General features: G+C 43.1%; 2 protein-coding genes across 3 annotated transcripts; one reads left to right on the forward strand and one right to left on the reverse strand.

Annotated features, from left to right (window-relative positions):
• On the forward strand, positions 1-26,615 carry LOC122625912 (POU domain protein 2). 2 transcript variants are annotated; one of them, XM_043805971.1, is made up of 4 exons: positions 1-490; positions 12,842-13,726; positions 21,062-21,118; positions 24,890-26,615. In XM_043805971.1, the coding sequence occupies exons 1-4, from the start codon at positions 1-3 to the stop codon at positions 26,197-26,199; spliced, it is 2,742 nt and encodes a 913-aa protein (XP_043661906.1). In that variant the 3' UTR covers positions 26,200-26,615. The 2 variants fall into 2 exon arrangements, with proteins under 2 accessions (XP_043661906.1, XP_043661907.1); XM_043805972.1 differs by lacking the exons at positions 1-490; positions 12,842-13,726 and adding an exon at positions 19,082-19,232.
• LOC122625913 (neprilysin-like) lies at positions 7,136-9,145 on the reverse strand. The gene has a single exon (XM_043805973.1). It carries the CDS (start codon positions 9,143-9,145, stop codon positions 7,136-7,138), a length of 2,010 nt encoding a protein of 669 aa, XP_043661908.1.
• Positions 26,616-26,796: the final 181 nt, after the last annotated feature.

Consider the following 26,796-nt stretch of genomic DNA (forward strand, 5'->3'; position numbering starts at 1 on the left):
ATGCCATTACTGCTGACAACAACACTTGCCAACAATTCCCATCATCAACACTTGAGCGCAACAGCAGCAGAGACAGCCGCAGCCGCAGCAGCAGCAACTGCAACTGCAACAGCAAAAGCAGCAACAGCAAAAGCAGCAACTGCAGCAGCAACAGCAACCATGTTGCTGACTTCGCCGACAGCAGCAACTCATTGCCTGGCTGCAGCAGCATCGGCAGCAGGTGTTAATGTTCAAATTACTGGCCAAGGCGTTTCAGCCACTTTGGTCGACGATCAACTGCAACTGCCGGCTAATTATGCCGCCAACGTTGGCCATTTGAATGGCTTTAACTCTAAAGACAACTGCCCACCAGTTCCACCCACCAGCGAGCAGGCTTTTGAGGGATTGCTGCGCCTGCCGCAGATACAAGTCAAGCAGGAATTCATGGAGTCGCCACCAGAGGGGCCCACTTGCCATCCCATGAGCCACCAGCAAGCTCCAGCCAATTCAGGTGAGTTGACCTTTTTCTCATTCCCACGAAAAATATATATCATTAGGCTAAGGAGCAATTCGCAGGGATTACATTATTACAAAAACATTTTAAATATTTTACACGAGTAGCTAAAGCCTATATTAGACTATTAGACGGTACATGCCAATAGTTGAAAGTTATTTTATCTGAAAAGCTTTATTATTGGAAAACAAAGTGTTAGTGACTTCTAAGTAAGCATTTTTAATAACTATACAGTTTTATACCACAAAAAGTGGAATAGCTCATGTTTAAATACAACTTTTTGAGAGCCAATTATCTCCTTTCATTTTATATATTATAGATAATTCCTTGTGACCCTTTCTTATGAAATCTAAAATAATTTTAATCATTATCAATGCGTTGCCATAAGTTCGCCCTCTTAAAGTGTTGCCTTAAGTCAAGGGAATACACTTTAGTGTTTAAATATATCAAAATATTTTGTATTCTCAATCTTTATTTAAACAACTGTAAGTTAGCCACCTTGCAAGCTCATCTGAGTCCATAAAACCCATAAAAAAGTTAACCCTTTTCCGCCTACCGCCCAGTTTCCCCGCCCAAAAGCATCCACTCAAATGCATATGTGTATTTAAAAACCCGTTAAGTGAAAAATGAGGTATTTACAACGTGTTAACAAGAGCACGGCCATTTTTCATGGCCTCACGAAGTGGGGGAAAAGACCCGAATGTCAAAGAAAAACTCGTGCCAAACGCATGCTTATGGGATTTTCAATTTTTTATGCATCGAAACAGATTTCATTTTCTATTGGCAAGGCACGGAAGGGGTCGTCGTCATCTTGATAGAGCCAAGAAAAAGGATGCGACACAAGGGACCTAGACCCAGAAGCGGGCTAATATTGCAACAGAGTGTGGTGCGGCGCCACGAGTGCGAACATTTATGAAGATTGAAAGGGTTGTCAAACACTTCATCCGTCTTAAGGGACAAGGACAAGGACGAGGACGAGGACAAGGAGAACCACAAGGGGTTCAAGAGGGTGCCGCACATCCTGTTGCTCCTGCTCAACCCGAAAAAAAGGGGGTTGCAACATCTTGTTTTCTTTCGATTATTGAAATTGCCATTTTGCCGTTTGATGATCTCACTCGGGGGACTGGAAAACACTTCTCGTGACCTCAATTGTTATTTAAAGCCAACCAAAGCGAGACCCCAATTTACCCAATACCCGATTTAAATAGGACTCATTACCATTCATCTTCATATGTAAATCCATTTCCTCTGGTCCAACTCGGAAATGCTCGCCTGACATGCAAAACCCACAAAAACACAAACCTCCTTAAGTGCGCAATTATCAAAAATTTAATGTAAAACAAAGGCAGGCAGCCCTAAAACGAATAAGTCCAACACGCGACCGGAAATTAAGGTCGATTTAAGCAAATGTAACTCACCGAAGTTCGTTTCTTTGATTAGATTTTCTGTTAGATATTCGTGATTTTCAGTCCCAGTCCAGTTCCAAGATCGTTAGCATTTGAGGCTATCCATCACCCGAGTCAGCAGCCAGCTTCCCATTACGATCTGAACAATAATTTGCCATAAATGAGCCAACTCCATCCATACAATGGCACATCTGTGGCCGATAAGTGATGGGAAATGGTCTGACTAGCTGTTAGATGCAATCCAAAGGTAGAGACATTCTAATACATTAGAAACTAGAAAGAAGAAAGAAAGTTGCACTACAAGTAATACGTTCCCACTGTTTAGATTACTATAGTTCTATGTAAATTTCAAGTAAAACTACCATTCTTATAAAATTATACGTTTCTTGGCTTGTTAAGAATCAAACAAATGCTGCACACAAGTATAGTCTTTATAAAGCAATATATGAATGAAAGAGTGCAGCCTACTCGACAATTTCCAGGCACGAATTTTCCATCAAGATCTTAGGAAGTAACACAAACACATATGCAAAGGGTATTCAAAATAAGTGCTGTGCATGCAGCAAGTGCCGGAAATGCAAGGAAAAGAAAACATTCGAATGCATCCTCTTTTCCCAGTTGCTGCTACTGGGCTGTGTGAGAACATGAGGTCCGGGTTAACAAAAGGGAAACGGCGTTAAGAACTCAAAGATTTCATTCAGAATCTGGTCTCCGATTTATCTCGCCAATCTCCGCCAGAACCAAGATGAACTGTCAGACGAGACGAGAGATGCTCAATGCAGCGCCGCATGAATGAAAATAATTATGATAATTGCAACTGCCACGAGATCGGATGGGTTGGTCTAGCTATACTATGGTTATGGGTTCCTCGGTTCACCGACTAATTGTAGGATCACTGGCAGCGGGAACCGCAGCGGCATTGCGATGGTTCGATTCAGATGCGGAAAACCCAATAAATCCATTGTGCGCTTAATTATTGTCGAAATTCAAATTGAAATGGTTGGGTTACCTGCCGTGCCTCTACCTTCTCTACCTGTCTTACCTGCCACATCATTTATCTTCCCGAGATGCGCGAAATTTGAATGCTCAACGACTGCACCTGATCTCTCTATAAACGCATCTCCATATGCTCTTTTCCCTACATATTATATTCTATAGCCGTATATATTCACATCAAAAACGGGGTTTTCTTGTGTGGAAATTAGATCCTATTTGGCCCAGCGTGTGATTAGCGCGCCCCTTTGATCCACGCTGATGTGCGGCTGTCGGTTGCATTTGATTTATATTCAATTGAGGTGGTTCTCTGATTCTCTGACGGAAAGCAGACAGGTTCTGCCTGCTCCAGCCGCAGCAATTAAATTCAAATCAAACATTTATTTAAATTTTATGCATCGGTTGGTGGTTGATTGAATTGCATTGAACTGGGACTTTCCTGCAGCTACTGAAGATGAGTGCGATTCGAGATGGTTGCAATATAGTTTAATGGTGTAAGAAAGAGCTACAAAGCACTTCATTGAAGTGAACATGCCACAGCTTAAATACCATCATCAGCATTTTCTACTCATTCTCAAGCAGAATTTTTAGTTTCGAATTCTTTATGATAACTTTAAACCATGTTGAAAATTGTGTTTTACTTGCAACATATTGGTTAATCCGCCCAAAACAATTGGTTCACGTACTTTTAACCATTCTGACCCTTCTGACTTCATGAACCCAGGCTGAATCCATTTCAAAGAAACCAAACCGGAAAGGCGTCAATTAGGCCAGAACCGACTAATATTCCCCACCAAATTATGCATCATTAATCAATAAATGGTCGCGTTAGGAGATGTGATGCCCCAGCTGACGCCGTCACATCTTCACACCTTCGGCAGGGAATGTTCAAGGAATCGCCGATGGAAAACCCTTGCAACAGATGTGACTACGTGCAACGCTAATATCGTTTTAATCGCGTCAAATTAAAGGTTCAATGAACAAACAAGTCAACTCCACTCAAAATTCCCATCGCCCTAAGATCAATGCATGGTAAACAAAAGTTTATGGCTGAGAAGCAGAAACACCATTGATCCAAAAACGAAGTGGAAAAAAAGAGGTTGCCTTGTGCCGCGTAAGGCGGCTAAGAAAATTAGATTTTTAATTAAAATAATTTCGTATGCAATTTAGATAATCGTTGGCGAAAAACAGAAAAAAACCCAACAGAAAGCCAAGCAGAAGCCATGGCGAGGCAGAATCCCCAGCGATCCATGCGATCCATATGCGATTTGTTTGGCTGCATTTTTGGCTGGCCCGCGTTTTTGGAGCTGAGAGCATTCAGAGTTTCCGAGTTTCGGAGCTTGGCAGTTGGGGCGTTAACCCATGGAGGCGGACGCCGGTCGCGGCCAAATAAAATGAAGCACATTTTTTATACAAATCGAGAGGAGGCGGCAGCATCGGCAGCATCTGCAACAACAGCAGCAGCAGCAGGTTGCATCAAGATCCGCATGCATTTGCCCCGCTCCAAAGGTGCTCCTCCTGCCTCCCCAGCTGCGGTGGCTCTGACTTCTTGTGGAGGAGCTCCTCCACAGCTGAGGGTCAGGACGCTCACGCACCACCGGCCACAACAATTGCGAAATATTTAAATTGATCATCTCCATTTAATAAACTTACGGGTTCAATGGTTGCAGGACGCCAGAGGTGGCAGCGTGAGCTAACTAAAAAAATAAATCGAAATCCATCATCAGTGCTTTAGGGTACGAAAAGAAAGCTAGAAAATCAATAGTAATAATAGAATATTAACATTTCAATTTTATTTAGTATACTAAATCAATATACAACAATCAATACAAAATACAATACAAAAATCAATACACAGCAATACATTATAGTAGCTTCCCTGCTCTTCACTAATACTATGTATCAAGTGAATAATTATTAACACGTTTTTTAGTGGAATTAAATGTGTCATTAGAACCTTTGAAACACCTGAATTTGAAATCAGTTTCTGCTTTTTATTGAAATCTTCAATATATAATATGAAACACCCTTTTTTAAAATCACTTTGAAATCATCAATATATGATATGCAACTCACGATGCTCTCACGCTGCCACATCCACTTGCCACTTCCACTGCGGCTGCCTTTTTGCTTCCTGCTAAGCTGGGGAAAAGTTCTTAACTTAATTTCGCAACGATTTTCATAATTCACCATGAACACCCGACTTGGCAGCTAGTGCACCGATGGATTCCTGCCGATCCTAGTCCCTGCCCCCATCCCCCCAGAAACCCCACCCCGAAAGTGGCCGGCAAGTGCAACTGTTTTGGTAGTTTCTACCTGACTGTTGGCCGGGGTAAGCTTAACTTTTAACTTGGCCTGCGACGACGCCCCTTTCGTTCAATTTCGGCTGCGATGGTGGAGGCAGATGGAGATGATGGCCAGGACGAGGACGATGACGATGATGAGCATGAGGATGAGGATGATGGTGATGGTGGGTCAGCCAGTTGGGTTACTGTGGAAAGGGGTGATGGGTGAAGGTTGGATGAGGCATTATTGGCTAAGCGGCGGAAGCAGGCTGCTGTGGCGCAGAAGGCATTCTGCATGTAATTATGGAAACATGGTTTTGGCAAGTTGTTTGCACAGGTCGCAATGTCCTAGGGTTGCCAAGTCAATGTGTAAAACGCCTCATTGAGTAAATCAAAGAGCTGCATTAATCTGTAAAGATCTTCATTCTTCTTGGAGGGACTATTAAACGAACTGATTTTTAATTACACATTGAATTGTCTTGAAACTAGTTTTGTAATGCCCGGCAACTCTTTAAGTGCCAATCCCGCAACTCACCCACCCAGTGTGGACTCCACCCCCTCTGCCCACCAAGATCTACCCAAAGCAAGTTGATTTTTTATTACAACGACTACGCCTTTCGAATTACTAGCGACAAGCCCTCTTCGAAATGGTTTACATAAACGGAATTAATGCGATCAAGATGGGGCATCTAGATGGTCGAACAGTGGGGGGAGGGGGGCGTAGACCCAAGAAGCTGGGCCAGAAGATTACAAATGAAGGCTAATTTGACTGGTCCATTGTGCTGGGCAAATGCAATTATGAGATAGAGCACTGCCGTCTCGAATTTCCTAGTCGAGGAGATTTTGCAATTTGGCCGGCTCGAAGACCACCTCCACGATCAGTTGTTTGATGTGGGTAGTGTATGTGCAGGATTGCACTTTGCATTTCCTCGTGCACAAAAGCCATTAAATTAATGATCTATCTCATGCAATGCATGAGCCAGATTGTTGCGACCTGCCAGGAGTCAGGATGCCCCGCTGCGAGGATGCGAAAGGCAGCAGGATCACTTACCTGGCCAGCTAATAAGAGACCTGGCGCCGAAAATCCATAACAAATGCACGAAAATCCGTTATGCCGTCGCTGGGACGGCCGAGATAAGCCCGAATATCCTTAAGCAAATACATATCGTACATATCCTTATTTCGTATGCAGACGGCAGGCTCGATCCAGCGGCTTGGCTTCCTTTTTGACTCCTAGCCCTTGGCTACACATTGGCAGGGCTAACACATTTGGGTTTTGTTCTCCGTATCTGACTCTCAAGTGACGACTAATGATGGTGAAAACTGTTTTTCTTTTTGGGAAAAACAGAACACGGCAACGGTTTCCCAACTGAATCCTCACGTATTCTGCACCTTTTCTCGTAGCCGGTGACTTTCTTTTCGCTCCTTTGTTGCACCTTTTGTTCGCCGGCCGAAAATGCCATTAATTCGTAATGAGAAAGGTGTCATCGCTGCAAAGTCAAAGACAAATATTGCCAGGACCCGCCCACAGTTCGGGTTCCCCTACCCAATGGGTGGTGCCTCCGGCAGGTTCTGCATCAAATCAATTAGTAGTTCGGCTCTCTTCGATTGCCATCAGCTGTTCCAAGTGGGGGGCGTTAGTTAGTCCATGAAATATCGATTTTCTGCCAGCGGAAGAACTATAAAGTCGCTGATTCTTTTCAAGCAGAAAATACTTGGCCTGGCTAAATGAAGACGTCATCGGGGCAGGCAAAACAATATTTATTCGGGTTTCAAACTCCGAGATTAATGCACTTTTCATGGTGACATGAATAAAAGAGGTATAATCTCCTGCACCTTTTGGCGAAGTATTTGTACCACATTTGTCCTTCTAAAAATATTCCCAACCCTTTGCCTCGTTGAACCCAATTATAATAAACAACAGCCCCCATTCCATTCGATGGAAAATCAATTTTATTTCACCAAACCACGCACTTCTTGAGCGGATTCATCTCGGTGCCCAGTTTACAGTTGAAAGCCTCGCTGAACTCGGGCATGTTGCTCAAGGTGCCCTGCACCCGGAACTCGTCGTAGGCGTGGACATCAGTCTTCAGTCTCCGCAGCTTATCGCCATTGTCCTTGCCGTTGCACCAGGTCTGGGCAAACTTGACGAAGAACAGCTGTTTGTTGTTGAAACTTACACCTCTCAGTGGTTTTTCCAACCAAGCCTTGTCGCCAGTTTTCCGCTTGAATGCATAATATGCCATTCGAGTGCCGACATTGTCGGCTATATTATCGCCAGAGGTGAGAGTGCCATTAGTTTGGACGCCCATCAGAATAAACTTATTGTACTGCGATTCCAGGCAGCGATATCGCTCCTTAAAGTTCCTCAGTGAAGCTGAGGACCACCAGTTGGCCTTCTTGCCATCATAATTGTACTGATAGCAATAGCTATCGAATCCGTGGGCCATCTCATGGCCTATAATATTGCCCACCCCGGCGTATTTAAGGACATCGGGGAAGTCTATGTGGTAGAAGGGCCACTGGGCCATGCCGATGGTGATGAAGGCCAGGTTGAGGAAATCTGCATAGTACGCATTCACGGTTCTCGTGGGCATGAGGAGGGGAATCAGGGCCTTGTCCACCGATCGCAGGCGTATCCTGGCTCTACTGCCCTCCAGGATGCACAGGTTCTCGAACCAATTTCCGGTCATATTAATATCGTTGTACACACCATCAATCACTTCGCGATGCTGCAGATCGTCCGTGTAGCCCACCAAAATGTCCATGGAGGCCAGCTTGGTCTTAGCCTGCGAACGCGTATCTTCATCCAGCCAGGTGTGATGGTCCAGCAGATCATAGAACGTGTCCTTGATGTCCCTGGCAACACTCAGGATATCTGCACGCCTCTCCTTGTCGAAAACCTTGCCAATAAACCAGGGCAGCAGAGCGTAATTGAAATACGTCTCCGTCAGGGAGCGACATTCACTTTGAACTCCGCCTGTTTTAGTTTGAGTTTTCCACAAGCCATAAAACTTGAGCAGCTCTCGCATTTTTATATAACCTCTTAACGTTTCCAGCCTGGTTTGTTCCAGAAAGAAAACCAAATCGTTGATATTATCCAATTGATTGATCACCGGCCACTGGGACTCCTGGCTGCCATTGAAGGCCAGGTCAAAGTATCGCGTCCAATTCAAACGATCGTGTTTATGTTTCACCAGGAATTCCCTGTAACTTAACTGCTCTGTTTCATTGCGAGTTTTGGCTAAGGAGAGGAAATTTATTTCGAACTTCGTGAGGTTGTTAAAGTTCTCGATAAATTGCTTGGCTTTCTCGCCACTCGAGTCCAAGCCCAACTCTGTGGTCATATTCTTCAACTGCTCCTCACTATGACCAGCTAAAACCTTGCTGGGCAGTGTTATAAGTATATCAAACTTCCTGGACGAAGTGCTGTAGTGCACTTTGAGGGTCAGTAAAGGATATATGTCGTATTTGGACATAAAGTTGATGTACATCCAGTCGTAAGTCGCATTGCGCTCCCTCAAACGATCCTCATCGAGTTCCAGAAAATACTGGTAGGCCAGCGACAAGTTGGCCTTCATATCCACACAGCTGGCATAGAATTGCTTGGCCTTAATCTCCGCCGATTTGGTGCCATTGACTCCCAGATCCTCCAGCTCTCTCTTGGTGGCATTCTGCAGGAATGCCTGGATCTGCTCATCGATCTTGTGCTGGATGGCGTGCAGGAAACTGGTGTTCCTGGCCTGTTCCGGTAGCAAGTCCGCCTTCTTCCAGCCGCCACAGCTGAACTCGTAGAAGTTCTCGCAGGGATCGATGCTCCTGTTCATGGCGGACAGCACGAATCGGCCATAGTCCTCGAGTAACTCCTCTCTGTGATTCGTGGCGGGTGGCAGGGAAAACAGATCGTTGGCTAGAACACGGCCGACTAAAGTGAGCGATATTAACGTGGCCCACAAAGCGTTGACCATGGTCCAAACAACACTCGAATACGAATACACACACACACACACGATTCAGGTGAGAGCAATAATTAAATTCGAGTTGCGCGCCCGGCAGCAGACAGAAAAGTTCTAAACTTTTTTGGCAACGCGCTTTGGCAATTTATACAATCATGATCGGGCCAAAACCAAAACCAAAAAGGGGGCATTCGGGCTAAAAGGGGGCTGAGCACACGCTTCAGTGGGTTAGGTAATACAACACACTCGGATTCACCACAGAAATCACATTAGTGGCACAATTTATGGTTCTACCTTCGAGCAGCTGAATCTTCCGCACAAATCTTGGCATTCTTCAATTAACCGCGATTCCCCAAAACAGTTCTTATCACTGTAGAAAGCTGATTTTACTATTTTATCGCTCTTCGGGCATCTCATCCCAGACTGTTTCTCTTCTCTTTGAATTTGTTTATTTGTTTTGGGGTTTTTCAGTCTCTTTTTTGTTTGTGAATGTCACATGTTAATGACCCCGTTCCGAAATAATCACCGCAATTATATTGCAAACATTTCTAAATGGTTTTTAACTCTCTCATCTGGGTTTTTTATTTTTGATATATTCATGTGTTACGTATTTGTCTGCGAATAGACTCGTTACATCAGTCAGCAGACGGAGAGAAATTGGTGGAGAGGGGGCCTTGGAAAAAGCGCTTGGAATAATACCAATTTTGGCGATTAAAACGGAGCCACACAGAATGATGGTTTTAAAATAGTGCTACATTTCAATTTAATACAGGCAAATCAATTTGGGAGTTTTTTGATAGCATTTTACTGGCACGTTTCATTTTAAATGCTACACTGGAAAATATGGCTATATATTAATGTATATTAATTTTTAAACAAAAGAAAATAATTAATTTATTTCCTCGATTTACTGCCCAATAAAAATCTGCCTTTTATGACCACTTTTTTACACATCTGCTGTCATCCACAAATTTTAATAACCTTTAATACTTCACACAATCAGCCAAGTGGCTGTTGGGTGGTCCGATTTCTCAATTAAAAATACTTCCAAAGAAAAATCATTAAAAAAAACGCATTTCGATCGACTGAAAACAGAGATATTCAGCGAATTTCCTTCGCAGGCATTGCGTAATTGGAAATCCTCAAAGGATCGAAGGAACAAGCCAACTGCGAATGCATTGAGCTCCTGACACTTTTGCGTGGCTGCCCCTTTCCTTGCCCCGCGTTTCACTTTTTCTAATGTGTTTGCCAGCCGGTGCATGCAACAAAGGGGCACAAAGGATAAAGGATATTGCCGCAATGGGAAATCAAAGCGCATAGGATAGCAATAAAGAGGGACCAGGTACCAGGTAGTGAGCAGGATGCGCGTTAATCGCCATGTTGCAGGTAAATATAATCGCACAAAGTAACAATGCCAAAAAATGAAAAAAAGCGGGGAAACTGGTCGGGAATGGCAGGAGGATCCTTGGAGCGCCTTCGCGTTAGTTGAAACAGCTTGCCAGGCTTAGGGTGCACGGGGCCAAAGGATGCACGGCATCAGTAGCAAATTGAGCCTGAAAAAAGGATTTAATGTTCAGTTTTTTAACAATTGCGGCTTGTGCGGCTAGAGCAGCTGCTCCTCCGATGGCAACTGTGCAAGCAAGGAATCCTTTCTTCGTCCCCTCATTTGATTGAAACTTTCACCTTTGGATCTTCATCTGTCAGCGAGAGTTTTCCCCCAACGACAGATTGCATTTCCAAAAGGACCTTGACTGGCACGCGCATTCAGGCACATTGACAGCAGCAACGACACAGGAATCGCTTATAGAAATCAGGAAGCCTTTCCAATTATTGAAAGTCAGCTTTCTGTGCCGTACCGCCCTCATTTCATTTTCATAATCCCCGGCACGCTTCACAGTGCCAGTGGTGACACATATGCTCAGCAAAAAAGCCAACTCACAAAATTACTAATATGAACTAGTATTGAAAATTTACATTTTTAAAAATATTTATATATATGGTATTGATATTTGATTGATATTTGCAATAAAACTACAATATACACATACATAGATCTATAATTGCGAAGGTATCTTGTAGATAAAAAGAAATGTACAGATGGTTATCTATAAATAAACTCCCTATTCTAGAGAATTTACACTGGCTAGATATTTGCCATCAGATATTTTAGCAAGCAAATATTAAATTATATATAGAATCCTATTTCTAGCTACATTTAAATAACTTAGCTGGAAAGCAGCTAGATCTGCCAGCACAGTTGGCATCAGATGTATTTCGCCATTTCCGGTGTGCCAACCCTTTTTGCATCTTCAAGATGTCGCGTGGCCAACACGATCCGCCGCAGCGCAGGGGTGACAAGGGGTTAAGCGTTAACTAATATTTTCCCTATCGTTATGCTAAAGAATCCGGTTCAGTCTGCAGCGGCAAGCAAACAGAAGGGGAAATGGCTTTCCTGCGGCTTTGGCGGCTTTGTTCTACCTGACCCCCGGCCATAAATCAAATTAATACCCATAACATCGGCTCAGATCCGATCTGACTACTGCCTCCAATCACAATTAACTCGAACTCGTGTTTCGTGAACTTCACTCATTATTCAGACGGTTTTTGGCGCTCTAATGAACATTTTGTGGTTGCCTCGGTTGGACTTGAAGCGCAGGCAATTGTGTTTTTGGTTTTTGGTTTTCGGTGCTTTTCTATTTTTGTGCATCATTAGCCGTAGGTCAGAGTTTCATTCATAAAGTGTTCTGTGTTTTTCCGTGCTGGTACTGGCACCTAAATGATCCACAATGAAGTGATCATAGGCCATACAGTAGCAATTGTCGGCGGGAAAGTAAATGAAGCATCGGAAAAATGTAAAGAGAAGTTCTGTAAATTACGGCGCTTATGCTTAATTATTTAATTTGAGCGTATTATAGGAATTTCAATGACATTTCTAGTAAATCTCTATAGTACGTGATAAGTATTAGGTAGGAATGGAATGTATTCTTCCCATATTCCCCTACAACTGCAAAATAAAAGTACTCATCGAAAGTAACAAATGTTTAAAATGTACTTGTTTCCCGTTCGATTCAATTTTACGCCATTAGCAGTCCTAAAATCCAACTAATAGAGTTACCCCACCGCCCAGCGAAGGGCGTGTCACTCAGAATGATGGCGTACAACGCCCACACTTCGATGAACAAATGTTCGGATTTCACTCCCTGCGCTGCTTATGCGAAAACTATAAAATCAAAATTATGTACAGATTTCATAATCAATCAAAGTCATAAATGAACAGAGCGCCGTAGAACAAAAAACTGATTGAAAAGTGGATATGGCGAGTATGGCGTACAACCCCCGATAAAAAGCAAAAACAGCAGCGTAACCAAATGGGCTAAGGGTGCAGGATCGAGGGGGTTACGAGGTGGAAAGGCGTATCAAAGTTCCATAATGATGAGTAATTGATAGTGACATAAACGGTTTCCATTGGCAATATGCTTTGGGAAAGGGGTTGGAGGCGCTAAGAGAGAGAGGGCTGTTTACCATCGGAGGGGTGAAAAGCCGGCAAGTGTTGATAATGATATTGAAACCCCTTTTTTTACCCTTTTTTAGCCCATTTTATCAGCACTTTTTTCCGCCAAATTCTCACTTCATTTCGTTTAGTCTATAAAAATGCAATTGTTTAACCCTTTTTTTCCGCTCTTCCACTTACTTTCCTGTGATTTATAGCGCTGGCTACAAGCTGTCGTGGCAAAACAATATTAAATCCCTGGTATCTAAGGCCCGCCGACGGCATTGGATATCATAATTATAATAGCAACAACACGGGAAGCGGGGAAATCAACAAGGATGTTGGCCAGCAGATGACTTCCGCATGTGGCGATGGCCAGACATGTCTGCCAGTCTCGTATTTTGGCATGGAGACGCTGGCATCTGTCAAACAGAGACAGAAATCCCTGCCAGACTTTCTAATACCGCTGCACGAAATTATGTTCCAGCAACAACATCATTACCAGCAAAGGACAATGGGCACATTAATTAATAGTCTGCCGCCCGGCCTGGGCTTGGTCGGGTATCCCCCACAAAAAGCGGAGACGTTCAAGTCGTTAACCCCGCCGAAAGCACTGCAGCACCACCAAAATCACCACAATCACCAGCACAACCAAAATCACCAGAATCACACCGGTGACCACTCCTTCGTCCGGCACTTTCACGAACGAGATCGCCTCATTCGGGAGCACCAGCTCAAGCACCAGCAATTGCGTGACGAGGAGGAAGTCCTTCAGGAGCAGGAACAGGAACAGGAGCAGGACGAGGAGCAGAGGCACGAAACGCTGGGGAAACCCCACGACGTTCCATCTGAGCTGGAGCTGGAGCACAACCATCATTGGCATGGCGTCGTTTGCGCTGCCAATGGCCATGCCACGAGGCTGCTCCACATCGCCGCACCAAGGGCTGGACCTACACCACTGCCATCCCATCAGCAGCCGCCAGTCAGAGAGGTCCTGCCCCCGAACCCCACGTCCTTTTCGACCATTGTGGATCCGCCCAAGGAGCCCAGCATTTACGAGCAGAAAACACCAAATGGTCGACATTGTCGTCCTGCCAACAAAGGTAAGTTTAATGCTCGAATTAATTGTTTGTTAGGGACGAGAAAGAGGAAAAGTAATAGTTAAGTAACTGCGGATAATGTGTTCAATATACACATTTGCTTGGCTAAAACATACATAGTTCAATCTAAAGTTCAAATTAATAGTATATTTTATGGCATAAAAAGTATAGCTTAATCAAAATATTTATATTTTGAATTATAATTTTAGTAAATAACTTTCTACCATTTCTTTTGTACTCTCAAAATGGGAGCTATCACAATCATACCACATTTCGAATCTAATTCAAGGTAACCCAAACCCAACCACTCAGAAAGTTCAAAATAAAACCGAATTCAACTCAATTACAAGCTCTCAACCTAATACAATACCTCTCCCACATCGTCAGCCACCCCAAGCAAAGTGCGGCGGAAAGAAAAGAAAGTGGGGAAAGTACCCCTCGGAATTGCCAACATACAAACTCCATTTAAAATCACTAAAATATTAATAAATTTTACAAAAGTGCGAACAAAATATGCGTGAAAATTCTCAAGTACACCAGCGCAACCTTTACAACTTTATTTAATGGAATTTAAAACCACTTTGTACGACCCACTGGGTGGGTGTGTCAGACTGGGGTCATTTGGTGGGTGGTTGTCGGGCTGCCCGAAAAGGTTGCTTGCGGCATTCTAAAAAAACCGAACCACAATTGCATGAGGTAACCTTTGACAGGGACACAACAAAAAGCGAAAACAGCACCCACCCCGCACCAACAATGGGCGAAATGGGAAAATCCAAAGTGAAAAGCTCTGAAAACTGCTGCCCTCCAAAACTGGTGTCACTACCAACTGCGCCCCGGTACCCTGAGCAGCTTATGGCCAATTGAGCCCCGCCTCGGGGACCAAACTCCACTCCGGGGGTGGCCGTAAATCCAATAAAAACGCTTTACAAGCTGTAAAGCAAAGATCATAAATCCATTTTTGTTTTTCACCCACCACCGCACCTCCATTTAAATGCGATTTACATTTTTCCACCGACTCTAAAATGGTTGCGCTTCGCCATAAGGGTTAGATTTGCATAGATTGATTTCTATTTAGAAAGTTTAGATTGACAAAAAATGGTGTCAAATGGAAGGCTTCTTACTATTTCAGTTGATTTAGCTATATTTGCCATTCAGTTCTTAACAAAAATATATATATTAGGTAGTATTTTTGGAATAACTTGTATGTTATATAATAAAAGTATAAAGTTTGCTATAAAATAATTTAAAAATATATCTAAATATTTGGTTGAGATCTAAAGAAGTTAATAAAACGGTATTACATTTTGCAGTAAATCAGTCATATCCATAAAAAAGTAATATAAAAGTCCATACTTAAAAAAAAATAATTTTAAATATTATATTTATTATATATGTATATATTATATTATTTTAATTATTATTTTGAAAAGGATTTAATTCAATAACCAGCACGATAAATCGATACTATAAGTATTTATGCCTTTGAAAGTTTTCCAAGCTGTCAATCGCTGGAAGAAAAGGAACCCTCTCGAATCGTTCCCTCCAAAACTTTTCAACTCCTTCCATCTGCTGACCCAAAAAACAGAAACCGAGTACATCTTGTACAAAAAACCCACAAAAATAGGAAAATAGCGCGCCAAAGTAGTAGAAAGGAGCGCGATTAAAGCGAGTGCAAATCGATGAGGAAACCTCAGCAACGGAAATCAATAGAGGAAGAGCACAAAGCATCCTCTAAATGTCCTTTTACTTCCGCATTTGTAGCGCCGCATCTTCTGCCCTTCCAGGATTATTTATTAACGTTTATTGATTCCGACTTGCCCAGCGGCAATCTGCCACAGAAAATCGCTGTCAATCGGCGCTGCAACCCTTCGCCGAAGGAGAAGAACATAGTCTGATATTTCAACAGAAAATAATGAATTTTCTTCACATTTTTTCGCCGCACAATGCCGAAGAAAATTGCGCGCCGTTTTTTCAGTCCGTTTTTTTGGGACAGAAAACCGAAGAAAACTGCAGAGCAGAGGACTCAAGGGTAAAAATTGAGGATCACTGTCGAGGATTACCCGAGATCTTCCACGGCTTAGCTCTAAGGTAAACTCACGAGGGGTTGCAACCCCTTGGCTTCGGGCTACCTAAGGGTGAATGTACCCCAATAATGCGTAATTTTTTAAGGTAAAAACAGCTCGAAATTGAAAGAAATTCAAATTGAACAAAGACCAATTTTTGGGTGATTTTTTGTGCGATTTCTGTGTCTTCGGGGAGGGTGAGAAAAAGGCACGGCAAAATTGCGGTTCCTTTTTTACTTTTTTTGGGTGCCAGGACTCTGATTAAGTACGGGATATCTAACGGAATTTTCGCAAAATTTTCTCACAATTTTTTGGGCAAAGAACTATTGATTTATGTGCCTGCTTTTAACCAATTTTGGATAGAGAAAATTGCATGTTTGTCAAGAAAACCGTTACTTTCGGGTTGTATATGAAACTTTTGCTTCTGATATTGAAAAAATTGATATATTATTTAAATGAATCTTTAAAAAACTTAGCTGTAGCCTAAGTTGAACTACGCTTTAGTTCCTCCACTAAAACGTCAACTAATGCCCATAAACCCCTGCAGAAGCCACACAAAGAACGAAAGATGTGAACCCCAACTGTAACCACTGCCCCAGCCTCAACTTCATCTCCCCCCAATTTCCCTATCCGAAATGTACAATCAACTTGAGGACGGAATGCTAGTCTCGTCTTATTTGCTTAACGCAAATTGGTATGTCATTTTAATGCGTTGCAACAACAAGAAGCGACAGGGAAATGTCGTAGTTTTCACAACCACCCGACATTGTTTGGTTCCGGGTTAGTGCTGCCCCCACAACCACTTTCCACTTTCCTCCTCCGCCGGCGATTCTGGCGATGTCCTTGTCCTTGTCCCGTCTGTTTTCGTCATGCAAAACTCCCTTTTCCTTTCGATTTGCCGGCGATGCTGCGAAGCGTTTATTTTCTTGATTAATTTCAATGCCCAAAAACCTCCATGTTGCTATGCACATGTGTGCGTATTTGGGTGTTGGTCCCCCCCTTTATTTTTGTTGGTCCTGTCTGTTGTGTCCAGTGATGTCCTGGTTGTCTGTGCCGTCTGCTCCTGGCAAATAATCAAATTGCCTAGACACCGCCCAAGAACTAGGCAAAATAACGCACAGGGAAAACTATCCAAAGTGAGGAACTGTTTATCTTTTGTCTCCCTGTGACAAGTTTAATCAGCAGCAGCAGCATCGGCAACGCCAGGACCAAAAAGGATAACTATTGAAATTAGTTTGGGGGAGAATCGAACGATTGTTATTGATTTTCCTGAATTTTTGCTTGGTTCCTTAAATCATTTTGGCACTTTAATGTGCAGTAATGCGGAAATAGTTAGAGATTAGTTATTTGTGGGTAAAATATTTCAGTTTAATTCTACAATAATTATATATTGCACATATAAAAGCAACATCAGTTTAAACTAACAATAAACGTTTTTCAACATTAAACATTAAATTATTTAATAAATTAATATATAAAAATAATCAGACGGTTTATATTCATAAATGCTCGTTTATATTTCGCTTGCTTTTATTGCTGCTTTCAACATTCTTTAATTGTTTTCGTCCAAGAGGAGACAAGAGGAAATCGAGTCCTGAAGGCAGAAACATTAATTTTGCAGTTTTAATTAAAATGCTTCAGACGAAACGGGAAATGGGCCCAGGTCAGGGGAAGGGGAAGAGGAGGGGACTGGGAATGAATTTCCCTCAAGAAAGCATTTTCTCCTGCAACTCCCACGAACTTTGGCGAAAAGAGAAAGAAAGCCAGGGCAAGTGCAGTCACAGTCATAATCATAAAGTGTATGCGCTGTCGCCAGGGCTGCAAAGGTCCTTTTCTCCCGCTTTCCTTCGCAAAAAAGCAGGAAAATCGAATGGGTGGGAGGCGGAAAAAGGAAAAGGGGCGGAAGCAGCGTAGAAAGCGAGAGAGCGCAACAACACTTGTTGTAATTACTCGAGCAAGTCTCGGTTCAATGGCTGCGGTGATGTTTATATGAATGAGCTTTGTGTTTATATAATCACACCAAATGCTCAACTTGATGGTTGGACTGGATGGCAGGACTGCAGGTCTGCAGTATTGCAGGATTCGGGAAAAACTGGATTGAGATTCATAGAATAACAATAAAAGGTGGTGAAAAGCTAGGGATGAACTGGCACTGTTAATTTGGAGTTGAACCAATATATTTTATATTCTAAAAGATATATAAATAATATTTAAAAGATTAAATAATATAAATATATCTTTAAATACCTTTTGTTCCTTACTTCACTTTAAAACATATACTATTTAACCATTAAAGTAATATAGTCGCGCAAAGTTGTTTTACAAACACAACAGATTTACATGGTAAAAACTTTTATCTCCCAAAATATTATATAATTCAACTAATAGGCGTGGTTTTAAAATGCCATTATTATCATAAGAGTTAGAGTGATGCATTCAATGTAGTCTGAAGGTAACAAGTGAATCTTAGCAGACTGAAGTTTCTCCAAAAAACTATCCATTCAATCCGAACTATACATAACCATAAGCCCCAATGGTATATAGAAGCCAGACGACACCTTCCCAGGAGCACATAAAACCCCCCACTTAATTATGATTTACTTGCAAGTTGCAACTGGGGGAAAATCGGGATATGCAAAGAAATGCTGCATACTGCGCAGAAGGTCGGAGAATGCATAATACATAGGCCACACCCATTTCGCAGGAGAAGTCAACTTGTGGCCTATGCTAATGCAGGAAAATGTGGAAATGCAGGAAAATGTGAGACTGCAGGAGAGGGCCAACACAATGAAGTCCCAGCATATTCTGATCAGAATGCACGGCGACAAAGGATACGTTCCACACCACACCACACACACACGCACACACTGAAACTCGGCTAACGGTGCAGGGGTTGATAGCTGGGGAAATGAGCGAGAGAGCGGAGAGGAAGTGAGGAAAACTATAGCCGTATACGGCTGCAAATCATAAAGCATATCACACACACACGAGCACTGACACAGCCACTAGCCACCAGAAGAGAGAGTGAGAGAGAGGGCAGCGAGTGCGAGCGAGAGGTGGCATGCACATAGCAGAGAATGCAGCAAAATACGATTCCTCAATTCAGTTTCTAAGTTGCATTCGAGCGAAGAAGTTGAAGCTAGACGGTCCGGTTTCCTAACTCGTGACAACTATTGAAATCGAACAGAGCAGACCGGGAAATTAGAAAATCGTAGACTGCCTCAGTGGTGAATGTTCAAGTGACCAACGGATTATTTAAATTTTATGAACATTTGTTAAACACAAAACTGCGAAAATGATGGTGCTTCAGCAACAACAACAGCATCTGTGGGATGCCAACACAACCAGTAACACAAACACACAAGCAGCACAGCAGTCGGCGAATGTGGAAAGCACGCCAACTAAAGTTTGCCATCAGGAAAATGCAACAGCAGCGGCACACACATGTGAGTTTTCCAGGGTTGCCACCCCACAACCAGCCGTGGAAGCTTTTCGATAGGGTTGTCAAATGCAAACGGATTTTGGAGAAAATATTGTGAAGTTTATTAAGCATGAGTATGATTTGAATATTTAATACAAATTATAGCAAGATTAGATCATTTTAGAACAACCCACAAAACAGGATTTTAATATTTAAAAATATTTTAAGTCCTTTAAATCTGACTTTGAAATAAAACATAGCCAAGAAGTCAGCCAAAACAACTTACCGAATGAAAACCAAGATTTATAGTGCCCCGTACCTGTTACAAAACTTTTCACTTTCTCGAGCAATAAATTTGGTCAGAAAGGGACTAAGAACGAGGCCAGTCCAGGACACACAAAGGCCACCGATTATCATTACACGCCCACACATTATCCCAGGTCCAGATCAGATGGAATAGAATATAGAAGAGGCACACACAATTTCCATATCAGATGAACGATTTCATGGCGTTTTGCAATAGATTTGATGCGATGTCCTGCTGCTGACGGTGTCCTTTTTTGGGCAGCTGCTGTCCTTGAGTGTCCCACTGTGCGAGCGTGTGATCGTAGTTTTTAGATTTCTTGTGTTTGCATTTGCATCCTGGCAGTGTCCTTTTTACCTGTGCCCCAGACGCTGTCTTTCTTCCATGAGGGTATTTTGCATTAAAACAAAGGAGAAAGGAAACGCTGTTTTTTCTTCTCATTCCTGGCATTTCCTTAGTTTTTTAGGGCGAAAACTATCTGCCAGCCTAGGGAAACTTACATGGAACAAAGGAAAGAAACCAAATTAGCCACAAAAGGCAAATTTTCTGTAATTACATTTAAGCCGAAGGTGTGTGTGGGTATAAAAAGGAAGAGCAATTCCAGCATGCAGATCATGTGCACAGCTAAAATCCCAAAGATCCTTTGACTAATGCCACTTGTTATCCTGCCAACAACCAACAAGTGAGGTGTGAGGTCAACCACCGCCTCCAACTAAGCCGACCCCAATCCCATCGGGCCAAACCAATACCCAACCACAAGGACAACGCCATTCCAATGGCCAATGTCCAATGGCCACTGGTAATCTGTATATTTATATTGTTCTGCACTGGACATTATGCACGAGGATTCCCCAAGTCAGAGCGTCCTCACACAATATATTGTCGTAAAAATATGTTACTTTTTCCCTGCTGCCCGTTGTCCTTCTCGGGCCAGGCTACTACTTTGCTTACGCCCCGAGGGAGCTATAAATTTAATATCTACTTTGCAAAACAAAAAACCAAATGGCACAAAAAAGAGCTGAGGGAGGATGAGTCCGGACGGTGGGAAATGGCTAGAAGATGCTTAGGATTTGGGGCCCAGTCTTTTGAAGGGGCTTTAACTGCGAGGAATTCACTTAAGTCAAAAACGTAAAGTCGCATGATACTATTGTTATAATCATTTAAAATACATTTCGATTCCTTGGCATTACGTGCAGTGCGCTTTTCTTAGCGTGAAAACTACTTTTAGTATAATGCCAACCATTTGCACTCGGAAATTGACTCTTAAAAACTTTACACCGCCGAGCACTCAGCTGAGAGCTGGAAACATTTTTGCATGTTATATACGCCATAAGAAATGTGTTATGTCCGAACTCCTAATGGACATTTTACGAGCCAGACACGAAATGAAAACACCCTGACACCAAGACACCATTCCCACTTCTTGTTTAAGAACTGTTTGTCTTGTCCATATCTGTTTAGGATGACGAGTACGTGTCATTTGCATTTGAGTTGTCTGCTGCTGTTAGACATTATTAAAAATTAAAAACATATTTTTTTTCTCTTTGCAGTTATGCGGCACATGTCCAACTCACCCACACCACCCTCGCCACTGCGTTCGCTATCAGGTAAATAAATGTTCATATAATATGGCTAATCCTTGGCCAACATTCAACCGTCATGTCCTTTTTATCCTGCTCCCGACTCGCCCGACTCGTGGCGGAACGTGGCTACTTTGTGGCTAAATTGATTACTCACACGACAGACAATTTTTATAGTTTTCAGTTTTCCTCTTTTTGCAATATGCAATAAGCCACGCATCCCCTTTCCGCATCCCCTATCCACGTTGGGCTCTGTTTCAGGGTTTGGCCTAGGTAGTAACTCAGAAGTGCGGCCAAGGACTGGCGTCCTTGTTCCTTCACAAGTTCCTGGTTCTGTTATAGGTAATGAGGCATTAGGTTAGGGCACCTATAATATTTATAGGTGCTGTTAGGCAACCAGCACGTGACTGAAGTGTGACCCAGGATGGGCTAGAAGCCTTTGGGTTTGAAATAAGAAATCCGAGGGCTCTAGGAGGACGAAGGCTACATGTTTAGCTTCTTCGTTCGAAAATGTATAAAATAATAGAAAATATCCTGAAAACCTAATTAACTACAAATATGAACAATTTGCAGGAACTTATCTTAGTAAAAAATTTTTTTTGGTGGGACTCTCGAAAATTCTGGTTGTATAATCTTTTCAAGATTTATTTATGTATTTTACATTTGAGTATTTTTGGTCGCCACATTGTAAATAATTGGTATAAACACGCATTCGTTATGTGCCTTTGCATAAATTATTCAAACCTTAACGGCCATTCAGCCATTTCCATGGAATGCCACCCAAAATCTGCTCTACCACTCCCACCAGAAACTCCCCCGAGAAAACAACCCCCGCATGGCAACAAGCTTAAACCAGAGATCATCCTTGTGAGACCCCTATATGCTCTTTTGACCTACACCTCCACCTCCCCCGGTGACCCTAACACGACCCTCTTCTGTTCGCAAACAAACAGAAATAACAATTTGTCAAAATGTAAATTTCTGCATTGGCGCATTTAAATGATGGGCCGAGCAATTATGTAAGTGCCCCGAATGCAAGGCCAACAACCCCTAACGAAGTGCAACTAATCTATGCAAAAACATGCATGAAAATCCACCCCATTTGAATAAATGCGGCGCATTAACAGGGTTGCCAATGCCATCCGATAGTAGTTGGCAATTAAACTTGCATTTTTATTGGTTTACACAAATTAGCTGAGTCAATCGGGCCAAGGGTGCCCCTAGCCCCTCTCACACCCTTCCTTGTCGCATTATGCATATTCAAATGTTGTCAAAATAATCGGGAAGGGGGGAACCCTTTTTTCAAATAAAGGGTTGCTCAACCGCTAAAAAACTCAAGTGCCGTAACATTAGCATCGCACACAAAAAAGGCAAACTGTTGATCCGGCTCAACCCTGTTTAACATATCATTTGAATAGCGTCGAGGTGTGAAGTCGATTGAGGGGGTAACCCTGGGCGAAGGGTTACCCTTGCCACCTCATTTTTTAAAGTGCCACTTGTTGAACGATCTCCCCTCGTTCTGGTTATTCAAATTGAAAGGATTTCGGTTGCGTGAAGTTAATTGAGGGGTAATTCGGGAGAGGAAGCGCGAAAAGGATATTACAATCAGAGGCTCTGATTGGGTGCTCTTTATTTATTCGTACTTCTAAAAAACTTTGTTTGGAGGGCGTTTCAAGGGCGTTTTGGTGGCATGCAAACAAGTTTAAAGGAGTCGATGGGCGTGACGAGTTCCTGATGAAGGGTTAAGTAGTCAATGAAAGTGCTTAATGAAGGTGGTTAAGAACCAATTTGAAGTAATGGGGAACTTAGGAGATCGATTTAAAGGGTAGCGTTTATTTCAAGAGATTTACTTCTAGCTACAAATGTTAAAATATAATATTTAAATACTATTCAAGAAATCCCATTTTATTTCTGAAAGTGGTTTTTACTCATAGATAAACAGCTTGAGATATGCAAGGATAATTGGATTGCCATAGTCTGCCCCTCAATCACCCTTCGCCCATCTTTCAGTGCACTTTCCAAATGTTTGGCTGTATCTTTCCGATAAATCGAAACGCACTTTACATTCCCTTTTATGGGATGGCATAGAGGGAAAATCAACCCCTAAAAACTGCACGCAAAAGGAGTACCCAGAATTTGGAGTTTTCCAATAGAGGCAACACTTCATTTGTCAGTGGAAACATTCACACATTGCCATTGTGGCTGGACGAGGAACTTGCATTCACCATGTAGTCCTCATCAGCAGGATAACACATCTGCCACGGAGACAGACAAAGCGACATCACCTGGTTTTGGGTTTCGAAAAAATCGAGTTTCGATGCTCGTGGATCGCTCGCTGCAGGCGCATTCCACTCACAAAGGATCACAACAGTGTTTCTTCGCCTTGGCTTGAACTTGCTCGCGAGGCTTCTTGACTTTCCTCCTTTCTTTTATTTTTTTCTAAAGCCAAACAATGCAACTTTGAACCCTTTTTTCGTAGCTGGTTCAGGTCTCCACCCAATGGCAAGATGCATTCGGTTCTAATCCGCAACTCGTGCATTCGAAATTGTAACGAATTTTAAATTCGCAACTGCGCTGCGTGCGGAGGGTTGGAAAATCATACCAAAAAGGGTGACAAATTTTTGACTATGCCTAACCCTTGGATGATTTTCCTTTCTGACTGGTTCCGATACATTTTCAATGGCTAATTTTATTACGGCGTATTCAACTTTCGCCGTTCTACATAAAGGGAGTCATAAAAACAGCTGCCCACATGCAATTTATTTTGCAAAGTTCAAACGCCCGCATTGGATATACGAGTATATATTTTTTGAAACATTTCCTAATCCGCTGAATCGAGTTTAACATGGGGTGGAATCCGCTTAAAACTATCAATTCTCTTTATTTCCAAATCGGTTTAACATTTTTTACAGCTTAGACAAATGTTGGAAAGTTGATTTTTAATGGTGGATCGAAAGCGGGGAAGTTGGTTGGGCTATAAATATGGAGGAGAAGATATTTATACTAGAAAGACCCTTGATCATATTTCCCCAGTCGGAAGTTGTATACTCATTATTATATTTAGCCATCAAAATCAATAATTTTCTATTAAGAAATTATGAAATCTGAGCTCCTTTCGCTGCTCTACTGCGCATTTATCGGAGACAAAGGAGCAAGCATCCTGTTTGACTCCGCCGTGGCCTCTGATGTATGGCTATTTTTCAATTATTATGCATGGCTGGGTTTTCAACAAGGATGTTGGGGTATGTCGGAGGTTAATGGGGGAGTGGAGGCCACAAAGGGAACCCTTCCGCTTGAGCGTCTATCGTAGCTAACCGCAGGACGCAGACATTGGACAGGATAGCTGGGAAAGGATGGGCATTCGATTGGAAGATTGAATAAAATTTGACTTAAAAAGGCCGAAGAGAAAATGTTCACTGAAAGACGGAGAATGAATACACTTTGTGCATGAATAGAAAAGGCCTTAAAAAGGACTGTTGAAATCTAGGATACATTATTTCTCTAAAAACTCTTATTTATATGAAAACTATAATTAATTTGTTTAGCCAGCTAGTCCTTTTATTTCTTTATTTATTTTCCTATCATTCAAACTTCCTTTTAAATTCACGATACCCTTGAGATACCCTTTAAAATAGCTGCAGAAATATTGAAAAACTTGCCGAGTCCTTTAGTTAAAATCAAATTATGCTACGCGTGCGTTGACCAGTCCGGCTACTTGAACTTCATTGAGTTGGAAAATTGAAAAGCAAACTACCCACAATCATCTACTATAAAAATATCCTTTTTCCCTACTTACAGACTGCGGCAAGAGCTTCGAGGAGGAGGAACTGGAGCTGGGCGAGAACTGCGAGATGCCACAGAACCTGAGCAGCAAGCGCCAGGCCAGAGAACTGGATTCTGAGCTGGAGAACGAGGTCCTGGACTTGGCTCCGCCACCAAAGAGATTGGCCGAAGCCCAGTTGAAGGAGGAGCGCGAGGAGGAAAGGGCAGCCAGCGCCAATCCACCACAGCCCGTGGGATTTGCGCCGGAGGAAATGCACCAGGCCCTGCAACTGCAGCTGCACAGCTACATCGAAATGGTGCGCCAACTGGCGCCGGAGGCCTTTCCCAATCCCAACCTGGCCACGCAGTTCCTGCTGCAGAACTCCCTGCAAGCCCTGGCGCAGTTTCAGGCCCTGCAGCAGATCAAGCAGCAGCAAAGGGAGGATCCTCTGCCCAGTTACTCCACCCCCCTGGCCAAATCACCTCTGAGAAGTCCCTCCCTGAGTCCGGTGCCCAGGCACAGCAAGTCCCAGCAGCGAACTCCTCCCAACTCGATGACCGCCAATTCGCTGGGACTGAGCAGTGCCGTGATGACTCCAAACACGCCCAGCATGCAACAGCATCCGCAGCTGCAGCAGAGCACTCCGAAGCCCACGAGTGGACTAACTGTGGCATCCGCCATGGCCAAGCTGGAGCAGTCGCCGGAGGAAACCACCGATCTGGAGGAGCTGGAGCAGTTCGCCAAGACCTTCAAGCAGCGGAGAATCAAGCTGGGCTTCACCCAGGGCGATGTGGGTCTGGCCATGGGCAAGCTGTATGGCAATGACTTCTCGCAGACCACGATTTCCCGCTTCGAGGCCCTCAATCTGAGCTTCAAGAACATGTGCAAGCTGAAGCCGCTGCTCCAGAAATGGTTGGAGGACGCGGACAGCACAGTGGCCAAGTCGGGCGGCGGAGTCTTCAACATCAACACCATGACCAGCACCCTGAGCAGCACTCCGGAAAGCATCCTGGGACGCAGGCGGAAGAAGCGCACCTCCATCGAGACCACGGTGCGCACCACGCTGGAGAAGGCCTTCCTGATGAACTGCAAGCCCACGTCGGAGGAGATCAGCCAGCTGTCCGAGCGCCTGAACATGGACAAGGAGGTGATCCGGGTGTGGTTCTGCAATCGCCGCCAGAAGGAGAAGCGCATCAATCCCTCGCTGGATCTGGACAGTCCCACGGGCACTCCACTGAGCAGTCACGGCTTTGGGTATCCACCGCAGGCTCTGAACATGTCCCACATGCAAATGGAGGCCGGATCGGGCTCCTTCTGCGGCAGCTCCATCAGTTCCGGGGAATAGGAGATGCGGAATCACCGTGGAAATCCATCCATCCAATCTTGTACATAGTCAGCTTATACTCCAAATTCTTCCACAACATTCCACAAGCCACTCTCTCCATATCAAATGCAAACAATGAATGCCATGGATGTATTTAGTAAACTAGGTGATAGCCAGTCGTATCAGAAAATCCATTACGAATTTATGAGTACATATAGCTCCACTACACTACACTACCTATTCGTATCTGTATGCATATAAAGTTCCTAGTTCTAACTATTCCCCCAAATGCCATACGTGTATCTGTTGTGCCCCATATCCACTATGCCACAAATCAATCCCCTAGTTGTACTTTATGTGTATTGACCTAGATGTGTATGTACGATGTACCGATGTACCGATGTTGTTGTACGATGTCCAATTGTAAATTGATCTTGAACACACTTAGATCGTAACATTCGAAAATTTCAATAAAATTATTCCGATAAAATAATTTATAAAAACAAACTGTCTTTTATTGTTGGGTGAAAACTATGATGAAACATAGATACAAGTCTAGATATACATTCTATGTATATTGATATTAAGAATGCAATATCTAATCTAAATTTGTTTTTA

The sequence above is a fragment of the Drosophila teissieri genome, chromosome 2L, assembly GCF_016746235.2.
Source record: "Drosophila teissieri strain GT53w chromosome 2L, Prin_Dtei_1.1, whole genome shotgun sequence".
NCBI lineage: Eukaryota > Metazoa > Arthropoda > Insecta > Diptera > Drosophilidae > Drosophila > Drosophila teissieri.

Excerpts from the sequence above, each read along its gene's own strand:
- LOC122625912 (XM_043805971.1), top strand. The coding sequence starts at position 1 with ATGCCATTACTGCTGACAACAACACTTGCCAACAATTCCCATCATCAA. Across the intron at positions 491-12,841 it reads GCAAGCTCCAGCCAATTCAG|CGCTGGCTACAAGCTGTCGT; the intron begins GTGAGTTGACCT and ends TGTGATTTATAG. Across the intron at positions 21,119-24,889 it reads GCCACTGCGTTCGCTATCAG|ACTGCGGCAAGAGCTTCGAG; the intron begins GTAAATAAATGT and ends CCCTACTTACAG.
- LOC122625913 (XM_043805973.1), bottom strand. The coding sequence starts at position 9,145 with ATGGTCAACGCTTTGTGGGCCACGTTAATATCGCTCACTTTAGTCGGC.